The sequence below is a fragment of the Mustela erminea genome, chromosome 7 (genome assembly GCF_009829155.1).
Source record: "Mustela erminea isolate mMusErm1 chromosome 7, mMusErm1.Pri, whole genome shotgun sequence".
NCBI lineage: Eukaryota > Metazoa > Chordata > Mammalia > Carnivora > Mustelidae > Mustela > Mustela erminea.
This window is the reverse complement of record NC_045620.1, coordinates 7,333,614-7,350,740: the sequence shown is the minus strand read 5'-3', so window position 1 is coordinate 7,350,740 and position 17,127 is coordinate 7,333,614. Positions and strand designations below refer to the sequence as shown.

The 17,127-nt window shown below is 46.0% G+C and overlaps 1 protein-coding gene across 4 annotated transcripts in view; it reads left to right on the top strand.

The window, feature by feature from the left end:
* The window catches only part of DOK5 (docking protein 5), a 373,470-nt gene extending 361,344 nt beyond the window's left edge, over positions 1 to 12,126 (top strand). For all 4 annotated transcript variants that reach the window (XM_032350288.1, XM_032350289.1, XM_032350292.1 and 1 more), the window contains 2 exons: positions 4,000 to 4,120; positions 11,655 to 12,126. In XM_032350288.1, the coding sequence (XP_032206179.1) occupies positions 4,000 to 4,120; positions 11,655 to 11,719 (186 nt within the window). In that variant the 3' untranslated portion in view covers positions 11,720 to 12,126. The remainder of the gene's footprint in view (positions 1 to 3,999; positions 4,121 to 11,654) is intronic.
* The last annotated feature ends 5,001 nt before the right edge of the window (positions 12,127 to 17,127 follow it).

Sequence of the window (17,127 nt, the reverse complement as noted above, 5' to 3'; positions counted from 1 at the left end):
ACTACGGCATAGACAGAGGGTCTTCAGGCTACAGTTTAAGAAGACAAGAAATGAGCAGAGCAGAGGGCGCCTGGATGACTCAGTTGTTTAAGCGACTGCCTTGGGCTCAGGTCATGATCCTGGAGTCCCGGGATCGAGTCCTGCATCAGGCTCTGCGCTCAGCAGGGAGTCTACTTCTCCCTCTCACCCTCCCCTTGTCATGCTCCCCCCCCCATTCTCTCTCTCTCAAATAAATGAATAAAAATCTTGAAAAAAAAAAAGAGAAAGAGAGAGAGAAAGAAAAAGAAAGGAACGAAGGAAGAAAGGAAGAAAGAAAGGTGAACAGTGGGACCATAGGCTCTACCCAGAGAGGGGCTTGGCCACCTTGTGGAGCTCTGGACCAAACTTTGTTCACGTGGCTATGCAGTCAGGGGTGCACACCCTTTGGGAAGAGCCTGGGCTCCGTCTGCATAGTCTGGACTTAGGAAGACAGTGTTTCTAACCAAACGTGTTTCCGTGTGTGCATGCGTGTTTTAACAACCCTTGCAAACCCTCCAGCCTCCGAGCTGTCTCTCTGCGGAGCGATGCCTTTGGTTAGAGAGCAGCAAACATCTTGAGGGGTCGTCCCATAAACTGATTTTCCCAAAAGAATTGCAGATGGGAAGGTCCGTGCCTCGTTACAGCAGAGAGAGCTGTACTTCAGATTTTATGGTTTGGGGACATCTTTACTTCTCATTTATTCATGTGAAATTACTATGATTTTTATAAACAGAACAAGACAGCCAACTATGTACAAGCATGGAAGGTTAAAAAGGAAAAAGGAGGAAGAGTGTAGCCTTTCTTTCTGTGCACTCAAGATGACCTAATTTTAAATCCTCTGAACGCGTTGCTTTCTCTCTCCACCGGCAGCGCCAATGAGCGTCCATTCTGGTCCCCCGCCCTGGAGGCTGAGAGTAAGGCTCGGGGTGCCTTGCAGCAAGAAAGAATGACATGGGGGGCGCCTGGGTGGCTCAGTGGGTTGGGCCTCTGCCTTCGGCTCGGGTCATGATCTCGGGGTCCTGGGATCGAGCCCCGCATCGGGCTCTCTGCTCAGCAGGGAGCCTGCTTCCTCCTCTCTCTGCCTGCCTCTCTGCCTACTTGTGACCTCTCTCTCTGTGTGTTAAATAAATAAAAATCTTTATTGAAAAAAAAAAAAAGAATGACGTGGAAACTTCCCTGACAGATACCTCACTGGACAACCTCTCACCCTTGAAGAACTGCATTGCTAAATAAGATTTTGTTTCATTATTTTTCTCTGGAGACAATTAAAATGCCCCCTTTTTCCCATAAGCTATGGTAATCTTCCAAAGAGTTGAGGAAGAAAGAGCCAGGCTGTGTCATGTTCTCCATGAAACATGATGTTGGTGTCATTGCATTCTTGTTCCTAAATAAGCTTTCTAAAAATACAGTCAAATCACGCTGGTCTGCAGAAATATATTCATGGTACTGTAGTGAATAATTTGACGGGATGGCTATTTCCCGAATGTTTTCTTTAGGTTAGATTTTTCTATGATGTTAAATAGAATCTGTTTTTATGAAGAAAATCCAATAACCAGTACCTTGGAAATCCAGTTCTTTTTATTTATTTGTTTATTTCTGTGTTTCGTGTAAAGGAGGTTTAACGTCACCAGAAGTCACTGGTAAATAGGTTTCGGCTTCTTTGTTTTCATTTTTTGCTCTGAAGCTTTGAGACATTCGCGTGCACAGAAATAGAGAAAGAACCACAGAACTTTTCTGTTAGCTTTGTTCTCGGCTCTTTGCCCTTTTGATTTGATAAGACATGTTTAGGGAGAAAAATGTCCCCATGAAACCTAGTGCTATCTGATTCTTCCGGGGGACACTTTTTGGTAATTGTCCTATTGAGAGAGGCCCGAGAATTCAATCCATTGTATGTAAACGCAACCATGTAAATTAAATGATCTTTGGAATACTTGGTGTTCTAATCTTTGTTCCGCGCTCAGTCTCATCACCTAGAATGAGTTTTGGTCACTAGGGGGTATGAAGCCTCCTATTATTTTGGCTACACTGAATGAATGGATGGATATTAGGCCTGGATCTACCATATAGATGAGGTGTGGAGAATGGAGAGTTTTCTTTTAAAAAATATTTAAATGAGGGGCGCCTGGATGACTCAGGGGGTGAAGCCTCTGCCTTCAGCTCAGGTCATGGTCTCAGGGTCCTGGGATCGAGTCCCACATCAGGCTCTCTGCTCAGCGGGAAGCCTGCTCCCTCCTCTCTCTCTGCCTGCCTCTCTGCCTACTTGGGATCTCTGTCAAATAAATAAAATTTTTTAAAAAATAAAAAGTAAAACATATTTTTTAAAAGATTTTATTTATTATTTGACAGATACAGATCCCAAGTAGGCAGAGAGAGAGAGAGAGAGGAGGAAGCAGGCTCCCCGCTAACCGGAGAGCCCGATGCGGGGCTCGATCCCAGGACCCTGGAATCATGGCCCGAGCCGAAGGTAGAGGTTTTAACCCACTGAGCCACCCAGGCGCCCCAAAAGTAAAAAATATGTAAATGGGCCTTGTAATTCATAATAATAATTACATATCCTTCATTTTTTCCTGTATCTAGTTTGTGCTAGATAGGTGCTGAGCAGGTACTGAACTCTAATACAGCCCAAGTGGGCAGGCGTTTATTGTCACTGCTTCTCCTATGAGCAATTAGAGTGGCATTCCACTAGATACAATGGTCTGCAACTCACTGTTTCCCTAATAATACAATACATGCATGTTCCATTTTTCACTAATGGGAATCTACCTTCCTCCGGTTTTCCATGGCCAAGTATGTCCTAGGGTCTCAGTGCAATTAACCAGGTCTCAGGGGGCAGAGACCCAAGCTGCCTCCGGTTCTAGAGCCTTGCAGACTATGTCTCACTGCATAAGCTTCTGCAGATCTGTATAATTCTGGGCACATTTTTAAGACTGAGGTGGGTTATTTGATATTCAGACAACTTCGGGAAATCGAACATTGCAGATAGTCACTTCTGTTAACGCGTAATAAAACTGAACTATGATGGCATTCTAAGCGGGCGGAGATGAGACAGTTGGCTCTTCCTGCTGTACTGTCCCCACGTACCTATCCTTCTGCTCAACTCCCGCCCATTCTCGGAGGCCATCTTCTCTCTGAAACTTCCCTTGTAGGGTCAGTTCCGCCAATGTGTCAGACAGGCCACTGATGACTCCCCAGGACCCGGAGACAACAGCCCCAGCGTCCCCTTTCCTCCCTGAGTATCTGGACCCAGGATCAGGCGCTTGGAAGAGCAGACAGTGTTTTGTTCTGATCCTAGTGACAGAACATCCAATTCAAATCAGCTTGAACTGAAAAGAAATAATTGGCTCATAATTGAGAAGTCTGGGGCTAGTTTCCAGGTTTAGGTGGGATCCAAGGTCGCCCCCCTTTTCTTGGCTGTCTTCCTCTGAGTCAGTGCATTGGCTGGAATGCTCTCCCTTTGTTGTTCCAAGGCAGGCTCCGGCCCGTCTCCTGTCCCCAGCAACCCCACAAGGAAGCCCGTTCATTCAACGCAGTGTGCGTTTGCTGTGCACCTGCCACGCGTCAGGAAATGTTCTTGACCTGGGGGAGAGAGCGCAATGGAGGGAACAGACAGAAACCCTTGGCTTTACCTCTGTGGGTTCTTTCTTCCACAAAAGTTCCCAAGGATTGTGTCTAGTGGCCTGACTTAGGTCACCAAACCATGCCTAGAATCAGTAGTGAGGTCAGCCTCTGTAACTCGATTGACGGAGCTGAACCTGTGGGAGGGAGGCTCTCGGGAGGAAAGTGGACCAGCTGTTGCCAGCCGGGGGAGGAATGGATGCCGCCGAGTGAGCAAAAGCAAGTAGCTGATGCCCCCGGGGGCAGATGCCCACTGATGGGCCCCCCAGCTGCTCCGGGGTTCTGACTCCCAGCGCTCCGGTTCTCTGCCAAGCCTTTTCCAGCCCCCGGGGTCGCTGACATGTTCCTTTCTTCCCCTCGATGCAGCTCCAGATGAAGATGAGCGAGCGGGCCGCCTCCCTGAGCACCATGGTGCCCTTGCCCCGCAGCGCCTACTGGCAGCACATCACGCGGCAGCGCAGCGCGGGGCAGCTCTGCCGCCTGCAAGGTAAGCGGGCGGGGCGGGGCGTAGAGGCCACACTCGGGGGCACGTCCTCCTTCGATCACCGTGACCTGGGAAAACTGTTTACAGTGCAGATCCCGGGGCCCTCCTCTCCATAGAGTTTCTTGATCTTAGGAAGTGGCTGAGCAAACCACCTTGAGCAGACACCCGCGGAGGGTGTGGGCAGGAGGGGCAGGGGTCCGCGCTGCGAGAAACCAGGCTAGTGCCCTTGGCACCAATGGCATCAGCATCTTTTGGGAACATGCTAGAAGGCAAATGCACAGGCCCCTTCCAGGATCCTGAAAGTTCCAGGTTCAGGAGCTCTGGGGTGGGGACCCAGCCATCTGTGTGTTCATCAAGCCCTCCAGGGGATTCTCGGGAACGCCCACGCTTAGGAACCTGTGCTGTTGGAAAGGGATGCACCGGGCGGGGTCCCGGGTTCTGGTTCTGCGGGAACTCTAAGCAAACCCTAGGAGGCCTGCTTTCCAGAAAAGTGGGCTCAGAAACGGGATGCAGAAGAGCCCATGGTGGGGACAGCAGGAATACTGAGAAAAAAAATTTAAACATTTTCTTATCTTTTGAAGTGCAGCTTTTATGGTTTATAGTATGTACGAATAGCTTGTCCATGTGTAACTTATAAAAAAAAAATAAATAGGCCTCTGTGGGGGACCCCTGCTGGAGAACTTTGCAAGATGCCAGGACTTAGAAGGGTGTGCGGAGGATGGCACCTAGTTCGTGTGCAGAAATCTGCCGAACGAATGAGTCTGAGAGCAAGTGAAGGGCCACAGGAAACAGAGGCCTCCGCCATCAAGAGCTCTGCCTGTTCCCTGGTCACTCAGCCTTTTCAGCCCTTCCTGGTGGCCATTTCTCCCCCTGAGAGCTTTTCCCGTTCTTTCTTTCCCACTGTCCTGGGTCACTCTTTGTCATCTCCGGGTCTTACCTTCTGACTGCAAGGTAACCCTCCCAGACTCCCTTACAGCTGGCCCGGGATTTTGACTACGTGTGGTCCCAAGACGAGAGTGCTGGCCGCCCTCTGTAGAGTCCTTCTTCCAGGGCTCACGTCGTCCTGTTTGGTGTGGCCAGTGGCCTCCTCTTCCAGGAAGCAGTAAAGCCAAGGAGAATGGGTCTTTCATCCTCCGGATTTCATCCCCTAGTGCCTTGATGCCGTGGCCATGCCCTGAGTCTTTGTTGAGTGAATGTGCACTGAGGATCCTCACAGTCTAGTCTTTGTGACTCTAAGCTCTGCCCCTTAGCAGGGAGGGGAGCACAGCGTGGGTGATCGCTTGTTCCCCAGCATGTTCAGAAAGTTTTGCAATATTTGAATTACATTATCGGCATTTTTCTCATAGGTGTACCTCCTATGCTATAATTCAATTTTATGAAGTCTCCTCTCCTTAAACAGATTCATTTTTGTAAAGAAATTTATATGCCTTTATACTCTTAGAGCACCTGGCTATGTTTTCTAATATACAATAAGATAAATAGTAATTATCAAAAGTTTAAAGGAAGTTTAAAGCATAACATGAATTCACACAAAGCTGTTGAACTGCTTTGTAACTTGACTTTCTACACTTTCCGACATGATCTTTACAAAGAAAGTGGGTCTTTCTAGATTGTGCGTGTCAGGCTTGCAAAACGAAGTTGAGAACCGAAGTGATGTAGGCTTCCTAGGGAGGAAATTGATAAGTGACCGTAATTCCTGACATACTGAGTGGTAATTTGCGAAGTCGGTTTGCATCAAAGGTGATGCATGGTGGGATTTCCCTAGAACAGCGTGTTTGCAAAAAAGCACCAAAGAGTGGGGTAACCTGAACACCCAGGATATGCAGCAGTTTTAGAATTTATTAGTGAATATCCCAGAGCTTAAGAATCCTTAGGATGTAGAAGATGCCATGTAAATGGCATACTCACCTTCCTCTCCCTAACTAATCTAGTAACTACCCTTCACCAAAATGAGGAGACGTTTATCAGAAATGATGAAGCCTAAGGGTCTTATCAGGACCCCAGTGTGTACTAATACTCTACAAACTCTTTCGGGGTTTCAAAAAACATCTGTTTAGGTTTAAAGAGGATGTCGTGGATACTGTTAGACTGTATGTTCCCAGGGTATGTATGACTCTTCTGACATCCATCCTGTGGTTATTGGAAAGGAAACAGTTCTGTTTCCAGCATACAGATACTTTTTTTTTTCCAAGAAAAACAACAAAATTTGCAAATTTACCTGCACGCATTAAAGCCCTTATTATGTGTGGAAGGACCTGCACAGCTCACAAGTCCAGGATGGTCGTCAAAGACTAGCAATCCGCTGATCCCAAAGTAATAGTAGGAATAACTGTGTCTCGGAAAGTAGAGTAGAGCTGTACACGGCATCACAGTAAAGAAAGAAATTTGCATCCTTGGAGAAGTTCCCATTATTTCTTTTTATCGAAACTAGCATGTCACCCATCAAACAACTCATCAAAATTAAACATGGGTTTATTCCCTTTACTGCTTTTATTTTGAATTATCCCTACAGCCCATCACTCAAAAGTAATGAGATTACCGTAAAATCAGGTCGAGTTTCTTGGTATAGATTTTTCAAGCGATCCCAGTCATAGTAGTCCCAGAAAAGTAATCTGAGGATAGTGATTTCCTAGGTTCTAGTGAGATTAATGGCCATCATCATGAGAATGAATACCACAGATTTTCCGCAGAGCTCTTGGACTCTCAAGCTTTGTATTGATAATCTATAGTGATAATCTATAGGGTTTTGAAGAGGATTGTGTCCTAGGTTTTGAAGATGATGGTTAAAGCTTCCCTTGGTTGCTCTTTGTCAAATATTAAGATCCTCCCTGACCATGAATTTGCGTTTGAGTTCTTAGAGTTTCCCTGTTCGGCATACTGATAATACTTGGGGAATACCCGAATATCTCAGAATATCTGTGTGCCTGAAAATGGCATGATAATGGCTTCAGAATTATTATTAGGATTTGCTTTCTGTTTGGGGACCAGTCATTCCATCCGATTATTTGCTTCTGCATGAATTTCATTACCTGTGTCAGTGCATGTGTTTTCGTTTGGTATTTAATTCGTACCAGTGTTTACGGAGAGATTTCTTCACGGCATGTTCTGCCTAGATCTGTCTGCATTTGTGTTATCTTGTGGATCACTTTTGAGTCACCAGTATTCATTGAGATACAGGGCCACTCTGTGGTCTGTGTCGTGTGGGACTCAATTTACCAGTAATTTGTTACCTTAAGGGGAAAAAAAAAAGTTCTCAGACTACCTAAAATCTTCTTATCAGAGGTGGTCGGTTCCATGACAAATAGGATAAGTTCATCTGCCGATGTGTCTGTCCCATCTCCCCCCCCTTCCCCCACTCCATGAATAAAGCTGAAACTGGAAGTGAATGAGTGACATCATGGCCTGTGTGTGCTATACACTGAGGTTACGCTGCACGTGATACCTTGTTTTGATGATGTTTTTGAGTTGTGGTTCCTCTGGCTAGCTTGTTCACCTGGGGCTATTTCAGGAGGACTTTTCTAGATGACAGGTCTGGAAGCTAACCTTGGAAAGCCCATAGACCCTCACAGAGCACTAGTTCATCTGGTTAGAGAACAGGGCATTTCCTCTCCAAATTTAGTCCTACAGAGCCACCTGCTGGTTGATTTTGGAATTGTTATTTTATTTTATTTTATTTTTTGGGGGAGATTTTATTTATTTATTTGACAGAGATCACAAGTAGGCACAGAGACAGACAAAGAGAGAGGGGGAAGCAGGCTCCCCGCCGAGCAGAGAGCCTGATGCGGGACTCGATCCCAGGACCCTGAGATCATGACCTGAGCTGAAGGCAGAGGCTAAACACACTGAGCCACCCAGGCACCCCAGTTTGGATTTATTATTTCTGGTGGTGGTGGGAAGAGGCGCTGGCTTTGACACACAGCCTGGTATATGAAGACATATTAATCCACCATCACTGCCTCTCCTGCCCCATTTCCAGTTTTCATATCAAAATGCTTCTAGGGTTGAGCACCTACAAAATCAACATGTGAAAAGGGTTTATCATGAATCCTAGAAGAGACTCAGGAAGGAGAAGCATTTATCAAGTTGGACACTGTATTCACAGGATTCTTTCAGGAGTGCATCGCACAAAATAACCCCAGAGCGGTGGGTTCCCAAGTGTGTTCCGTGGAGTACTAATTCCAGTAGATATGGCCCTTTCCACACACAGTAGTGTGGTCCATTGATTTTGGGGGAAATGCTCCAAGTTAAGTTAAATTCTCCTTTTGGAGATTGAGAATGCCAGTCACTGTTTTCAAGGTTTCGAGATGTCCTGCCGTAAAGAATCTGTTTTATCTTGTTTAAACTAGAGCTCTGCAAATTTATTTGCATATGAAACCTTTTCTCTCCTTGTTTTAATCTAACATGGACACACCACTAGAAAAGTACTAGATTTGTTCCTTACAAGGCACACAAGACATACTGAATGAGTATCTTTTCTGAAGATAGCCTTTCTTAAAGACCTGCTCAGGGGAGGAAGGAGCCAGCAGGTGTATCTAGCCTCGCTGGGGGCCCTTCTTAAACTCTGTCACTTCCTTCTCAAAGTGATCCTCTTAGGAATCTTTCTCTTACTCAGAAGGTTCTCCATTGTTTAATATTTCCAGAATCTTTCTATTGGAATTGCCTTGGAAGACAGCGTCCCTTGTTTAAAAACAAGAAGCAAATAGGTATCATTTATCAGATTTGACTTCAGATAATTTTAGGAAATCAAAGATTGGCATCACAGGTTTGTGGCACCATCCCTCCGGCATTCCTCATGTTGCCGTATCTGGTTCTTCTGGCAACACTTTTGAGTCAGAAAGAGCAGGACTGTGTTCTCCGTCTCCATGAAGGCAGAAGCTTAAACCCTTGGAGGTCAAGTTCTTGCTCAAGATCACAGAGCTAGTAGGTGAGGGATTGGTGTTAAAACTCCTTTCTTTCTTTAGCATATATTCTTACCTATGAGAAGAAGTTCCGCCACCATGGCTGTTTCAAAGGCACGAGTCATAGAAGGAAAACAACCCCTCCAGAGGACTGGTTCCTGCTCAGGCAGTTTGCATATTCATCTTAACGATGGTAGATTCCCAGAAGCAAGTGGCTACTTCAGAGACATCCACGCTGGCTTTTCAATATTAATTCTAACGCCGTCACATACGTGATGTGTGCATCGGTGGAGAGAGAAGAGGTTAAGACGTGAGCAAACGTGAAAGAGTAACAGATAAATGAAAGTCTCAAACCCTCCCGTCTGTCAGGGTCAGGGGGGACGTGCAAACAGAGAACCAGGGTGCGGCTGGGTGTGGCAGGTGCCTGGTGAATCCCAGGTTCCCTGGGGCAGGAGACAGAACAAGGGAACAGGGAGACCCGCACCTTTATGGAAGTTTGGAGCTATTTAATGATTGACCATCAGTTCTAAACATTTTATGACCTGTGCAGGCCAGAGAAGAGGTCTGGGCCCAGATGGGGTCTACAGGCTGGTCCCAGCTCATGACCCTTAGTGAGCTGCAAAAATGTGGGACCGGTCATTCAACCCATTTCCTGGCTTTAAGCTAACAATAGCCCTGACGCCAAGCCAGAAACAGTCCCTTGGCCAGCATGATAATCGAGGTTGCCGGAGCTTCCCTTCTGATGTGACCCCAAGTGAATACGATCATTCCCTTCTCTCACAAACTTTTACAATCTAAGAGGCAACGGATGAAGGTTCAGAAAGGGCTTTGTTCTTGACAGAAGACTTGGGTTTTGCATCAATAATGTTTGTACACAGTGTCCTTCGCATGGGAATTTTTATCCAACCGTAATCAAGGTGTATGGGATATTTACCTGCAGTCCCCCAATTCATTAAGTCATCCCTGCAGCCAACACGGGGCTCGAACCCATGAGTCTGAGATCAAGAGTCAGATGTTCTACTGACTGAGCCCGCCAGGCTCCCCTTGTAGCGTTCAGATTCATTAATACAATTTCTCAGTGTTACAGCATGTGTGTGCGCGTGTGTAGTGGAAACAGGCGAGGATCTGTGTTCAGACTGGTGAGGAGGTTGGAAGAAATGATTTCTTGTGATTTCGGACATCTTACTATTCACGCTTCTCTACTAGTAATCTCTGCTCTTGCGCACCAGTGACTGTCTGACGAGGTCTAGGATTTCCCAGTGGTTCCATGTTGAGGCTTGCAAATATCCAAATCCTTGATTTCTTATGTCAGAAAGGGTCTTGACAGGTCTCAAGGAGCTCAGGGCTGTTTGTGAGAAGGTAATGTAGGTTAAACTAAGCCATATGCCCCCATGAAGCTTTTTGCTTGGTTCCCGGTTTAAAAACATCAGTGTCTTGAACTTGTTCCCGTGGCACAGCCCTATCTGTGCAGTACGCGGGTTTGACCCACACGTGTGGTTACCAGACATGCTGCCCTCGGGGTCCCTGGCTGGCTCAGTCGGGGAAGCGTCTGCCTTCCGTTCAGGTCATGATCCCCGGGCTCCTGGGCCGAGTCCTGGGTTGGGTTGCTCTCCCTGCTCTGTGGGGAGCCTGCTTCCCCCTCTCCTTATGGTTGCGGCTGCCCCCTCCTTGGGCTCGCTCTCTGTGTCAGATCAATCAATCAATCAATCAACACATACATACATACCTAACTTACTTACTTACTTACTTAAAAAAAAGAAATCTTTTTTTAAAAAGAAAGAAAAAAAGTGCTGTGTTCAGTTGCGCTGGTTTTGCTCTGCCCCTTTCTGAGAATTCCCAGAGCCGCCAGTGTGGATTCCCGGGCTTGTGGCAACCCTCGGCCAGCAGGTGGCAGTCAAACCCCTCGTATAAAATCCAGCGCCCCGTCCACGGGGATGGACGAGCCAGGGCCTGGGGGCCCAGTGCAGTCCGCTGTGTTCATGAACCAAGTTTTGCTGGAGCGTCCATGCCCCTTCGTCCTGCATCCCTGTGATTGCTCTCAGGGGGCGGGCAGTGGACTTGAGTTGCAGTGAGACTGAATGGTCTGCAAAATTTAAAATATCTAGTATCTGGCCCTTTATAAACAAAGAATGCCTGGCCCCTGCCTTAGCTCCCAGAGGCTGCTAACACCGGCCCTCCGTGTTGCCTTCCCCATGTCTTCAATTGTCTTGGCTTGGAGCCTAAGCCGGAAATAATAATGCCAGTGTGGGCACCAGGGAGTCCTTGCAACAAAATTTCCTAAGTATGAATAGAATGTTGCCTTCTTTCTAGTCGGGTTTCCAGAGTGTGCCAGACAAAAGTTGTCACAGTCCCATGATTCCTTCTCCTTCCCCCTCAATATCCTGCACCTGGGAGCTGATGAAGAGAAAAAATTAAGGAGGAAAGTAGCAGCCAGCAGACGGATCGTGGTTCAGCGCAAAGACCCCGCCCCGTGCAAATGACATGTCAATCGCGTTGTGTCTCCTGACTCTTACCTGCATCTCACTGTGATCCTGTGTTGCATGTTACTTATGTCTGTGCTGTAGAAGCCTGTTGCTAGCTAATCTGACGGCGTGCTTTCTTGAAAGATAACTGCCGGTTTTAAATTCTTTTTGGAAAAGATGTCTCCAGCCCTCTGAAGCTTCATCGGACAGAGACTTTCCCTGCCTACCGATCCGAGCACTGACGGATGCTGCGGAGCATGGAGAATCGTTGTGTGACACACCTGTGATGTGTTGGCCGCTGCAGATCCACCGGGAGGCCACAGGATGACGGCGAGGGGAGCCATGAAGGGAAGAGCCTGGGAGTCCTGGCGAATTGGGTGGTCCTTGGGAAACTGCAATGCAATATTTGTCTTTTTCTTTAAAAAAAAAAATCTTAGCGTGATTGAAACATGCTCTGTAGATATCGACTTTTGTTCCCTCTTTTACAGCTGGACAGAAAGGAGTCAATGCCACAGAATGATTTTCTATTGTAGATACCGTGTCCCCTGCACTTCTCTGAATCTGTCCTTTTGTGGATTCTTGTGATTTTTCCTTCTGAGTGTTTCAATTGTATGGCAGTCGGTACTGATAATAAAATGGCTCTTCATTATTTGTTATCCATTGATACCGTATTCCTCCGTTGTTAATATTATGGTTCTGGTTAACTACTAGAAATTATTTTTTATGATGTTACCAATTAGTTAAATCAGTGCTTTGACTGACTCTTACCTATTAGGTTAAGAAATAACCTCCAAGGACCCTTTAGCCTTCTTTCCAGGGTTACAGTTTTGCTCTCACACCATCTTCCTCCTAACCCCTTCCTTCCTTTTTTAAAAGCCTTTGTTTTGTTTGGAGTCCCTCCGTTAAACACTTTCAAATAAATGAACATTCTTTACCCCCATGTTCTCCGGATTCTGGTGATCTGGTTTTCTCTTCTATCTTCGGTGTTTCTAAGGGTATGTGGATATCTTCCTTATGAGCCGGGAGCCCGTCTGGTATTGCCCTGGATGTCAGTGTGACTGTTTTCGCATCTGCCTGCTTCCTCATTCAGCTGATCTGTTCTGAGCATCTTTTTTCGTTCCAGACACATTGCTAGATAGAATCCGGGGTAGAGGGATGAGGAGACGCAGGTCCTGTTACATCAGGTGCAGAGGAGTATGACAGGGAAATAAAGTTGCAATTATAATAGAGAGTGACATCAGCTAAATGGGTCTCCAGTGGCCATGTGCCTCTGAAGAGGCAGTCGGTTTGTGCCCCGGGCTTTCCCACTAGGAACTGCCAGATGGGAATTCAATCTTGGGAGGTCCCGAGGCTAGAATGGCTGTGGTTTTGTAGGAAGCAGGGATGGTGTGTGTCTCGGTCACTACCCTATTGTCTGTAGTGTTCCCTGATACAATATAGGGCATCGGGTTAAATTTGATACACAAATGACGAAGTGCTTAGTGTAAGTGTATCTCAGATATTGCATGGGATAGAAATACACTAAAAATTGTTCACCGTCTATCTCAGATTGAAATTTGATGGGATGGTCTGTATTTTTCTTTGCTAAAGCTGGCAGTCCTGTTTCCCAGGCTCTAGACCTGTGCTTGAAAAATACGTGATAATTGAATGGAGAGATGAATCAACTCTTATCCTGGGGATAGAATTCTTCCCATAAGGGGAGGCAAGTTAATATTGATTGTGTACTTTCTCAGTGCCGGACACTGAGCTAAGTCCTCTAAAATTATCATTTTCCCCAGAAAAATCTATCCTGTAATTTTTAGAGAAAAAGTGAATTTTACTCAGCACCAAGCAAGGGCCATAAAAAGGTTCATTTTCATTTGTGCTCCTTCTCAAAAGTGCATAATATCTCAAGATGGAGACTGACCAATGAGACCCCAATGGACCTGCTAAAATCCAAGTCTGTCTAGTGAAAATCCCGGTTGGATCTGAGGTAGTTGGGGTTTATCTCGGAGGTGGACAAAAATCCGGGGGAGGAAGGGTTAAATTCAGCTAAGCATTAGCAGATTAGGGACACATAAATGACACAGTGAATGCCTTTATGTTCTCTGGCTTCTGGGTAGCTACCTTCCACATTATGTTAGTTCTTCCTTCTTTTCCCAGATGTCTTCAGGTTCATCTTCTAAAAATCTGGTTTGCCACACCCTTTGACTAGTCCTTCTATTCATTGTCCTAACTCTAGCTGGCTCTTGTTTTATTTTCTGTCTCTTCTAAACTGTCTCATAAGATGTTCGCCCTGGTTCCCGGTGCCTTGGCTGCCAACATGGGGGCTCACCGTGAAGAGCTAGATAAAGGGAATGGAATTAAAGAAATAATCATAATTTTAATGAAGTCAGAGTTGCTGAAGCAAGTCTAAACCTAATGAGCGTGTAAAGAAATGTCACTGAATGTAGTAAACTATGCAGCAGAACCTCCTTTAGGATTTTTAAAAACTGAAACCGATCAACCAAAAAAGAGAGTTTTACTCGGTTTCCTAGTGGTTTTTTAATTTATTGTCAAGTGCTATTCTAAGTGGTTTCCCTGTGTGATCTTACTTAATCCCCACAGCGGGTCCACCAGGTTAAGTCTAATTTGTGGTTCCATTTTGTAAATGGGAAAACTGAGGTTTAAGGAGCCTGAATAACTTAAAGAATATGTATGCCCAAGATCTCTTAGCTTTGTTGAAAGGTCAACAGAGGCACGTTAACGTTCTCAAGTTTCTTTGAGCAAAAATTGTCTGAATGGGGCAAACCAAAGACGGTGAGGGGTGCTCCGGGGACAGAAGCCGGGGAGAGGTCCTCACAGAGCAGATGAGGAAGCAAAGGAAGGAAATTAGCGGGTCGACTCTAGTTTAAATGCGTGTTTTATTTGAAAAAGTCTTGTGTCTGGTTGTGCTTGAGTTTCGTTTTCTAGGATGCCCACGCCTCGACTCCGGCTTACGTTTTGGCTTGCTTGGTCGAGCCGCGGGCTCATTAGCCCAACTGCATCCTTGTTTAATTACCGTAATGGCTACCAAATGGCGGACTCACGTTGGAACCCAGGCCATCGGATTCCTGAGCTGTTACATCAAGCCCTACCACGTGCTGCCTTAGGGGGCAGGATACTTTTCTCCAAAGGGTGAGAATATAAATATTTTAGGCCTGTGGTCCCTGTTTCTGCTGTATTGCACAAGCAGTCATAGACGGTACTTAAGCCGATAGGCTTGGCCGTGTGCCAATAAAACTTTATTTACAAAAGCGAGTGGCCGGCCAGATCTGCCCACCCTGTGGTTGCCAGCCCCTCCTCTAAATCGTAAGAACCTCACATACTCCCTTTGAGTAGTTTCAGGTTTGGAGCCAAAACCATTGAGAAATTTAAACACCATAATCTTGGGCCTTAAATAAAGGGAAATTTATTTATTATAATTGACTTATTATTATTTCCCTCAATAAAGGGAAATGATTCTTGGTTGTCTTTTTCTAATCTCTAGCCCACGTGGTGACCAAGCAATATAAGAAAAGGGGGTGGTTTCCAAAGCCGTGTGGATTTGTACACGATTCAAACCGTATTTGAAAGCCCTCGTGCCAGCATTGGGAATGAGCTAAATCTGGAGGTTACGCTGCAGAATTCTTAGATGTAGTTGTTGTTTCTGCTAGAAAAGCAACATTTATTTTTGTTGGTGGGACAACATTTGGTGGGAGGTGAGGTGGGGGCCTTGGTGAGTAAAGTGTATGTTCTGTGCGTCCCCTTTCCAGGCAGGGCCAGTGCTATAAAGATCTTTACTCAAGGGACGCCTGGGTGGCTCAGTCGGTTAAGCCGCTGCCTTCGGCTCAGGTCATGATCCCGGGGTCCCGGGATCGAGTCCCACCTGGGGCTCCTTCCTCAACAGGGAGCCTGCTTCTCTCTCTGCCTCTGCCTGCCTGTGCACACGTGCTCGCTCTTTCTCCCTCTCTCTCTCTCTCCGACAAATAAATAAATAAAATCTTAGGAAAAAAAAAAGATCTTTACTCAGTTTGAGTCCGATTCATGTAGTAGTTTATTAAAATGCTTGTTAGGGTAAGACTGCCTGGGTTTCTGAAAGTCGTTCATGCATTTACCAAGTACTGATTCAGTATCATACCTGAATGTGCCAGGCTCGGTGTGGGAGTTCCCAGGAACTGTTTGGGTCCACTTGTATGTGGATTTTTTTTCATAAATACTGCATCGTAACTGTATTTTCTCGTTTCTTACCGTTTTCTTATTATAAGACCATAATGCATAATACATGCAACATGCAGAACGTGTGTGAGTCAGCTGTGCTGTTGGAGAGACTTCCAGTCAACAGCAGGCTGTTGGTAGTTGTTCTATAAGTTAAGGGGAAGCTATCACGACCTGAGAAGTCGTTCTCGGGTTTTCAACTGATCAGGAGTCAGTGTGCCTTTCCCTTGTGGTGCTGGGGGGTCACCTGTGTTAACACAATCTTCTTCTCTCCAGTCCCAGCAAAAAAACCCCACATCCCTCCTCCGATTCCCATTAAGACTGCCAGCTCAATACCTTGAGCATTAAATTATATTTTAATACAATTAAAGAGTATTTTTTAACTTGTTTGTAACCACAAACTAAAAATGTGTCCTGTGCTTACCTCAGATAAATTATCACACATAAAACTCAGTAACAGAAGGGTTGTTATATATTCAGTACCATACGCATAAAAGTCTATCATTCTGAGACTTTAAGTTATCAGTTGCCCAAAAAGTCCATATATTCCGAAGAGGACATACCAGTTGGACTCAATATAAGTAAACATCTCCATACTCTTCTCACAAATCAATACCACGAGTGCATAGCAAACCACTGGATCAGGATGGCCTGCCTTTCCAAGTTGAGAGAATCAGAAGGAACCCCGAGGAAGTCATTTAGCCTAACTCCCTCACCCTTCTACAGGCGAGGGAACAAGTTCAAACAAGATCTGCGACCTGCCTACCGACGTAGACATTCAACAGTTACCGGCAGGACAACTTCTTTCTGCTACTTCAGTCGAGCTCCTACTACAAAGCTAACTCGGTTACTTTCCTTCTCTCTTCGCTCAGCGCTCGTTTTCCAGATCATAGTTTAAATCATCACTGAGATCATTTAAAAGACCCCAAAACTTAAGAGGTTTTGAGTTCTTTGGGTTAAACATTAGCGGCAGGTCTGCCCCTCTTCTGATGAAAGTCAGCGGTTGGCTGACTGCAGAGTTAGCCCATTGGCTGAATCTGTGAGGATTCGGCTCGGCCCAGGCAGGACCCTGCGATAACCATTTACCTACAGTTGTGCTGAATGGGAGGGAGCCGCCCATGTTCTCCTCTCTGAGCCCGTAGTTCTCAAGTGTTGGCAGAAGATACTCCTTCCGTGGATCTGGGACGGGGGTGGGGGCAGCCCATGATTCTGCATTTTCAATCCGTGTCTCTAGGTAATTCCGGGACAGGTGGTGTAAAATCCCGTCTTAAACCTTGAGAAGATAGAAATGGAGAGTTCTCATCCCTGAGATCTGGCCACTGAGAACTAGAGAGTTCTCATCCCTGAACACCTTAGATCAGCAAGGTGTTCCTAACCAGGACATCGCCAGGAAGTCAGCAGGAGGAGCTGGGAGGCCAGGTGATGGGGAAACTGAGGCAGCCAGGTACCACAGTGA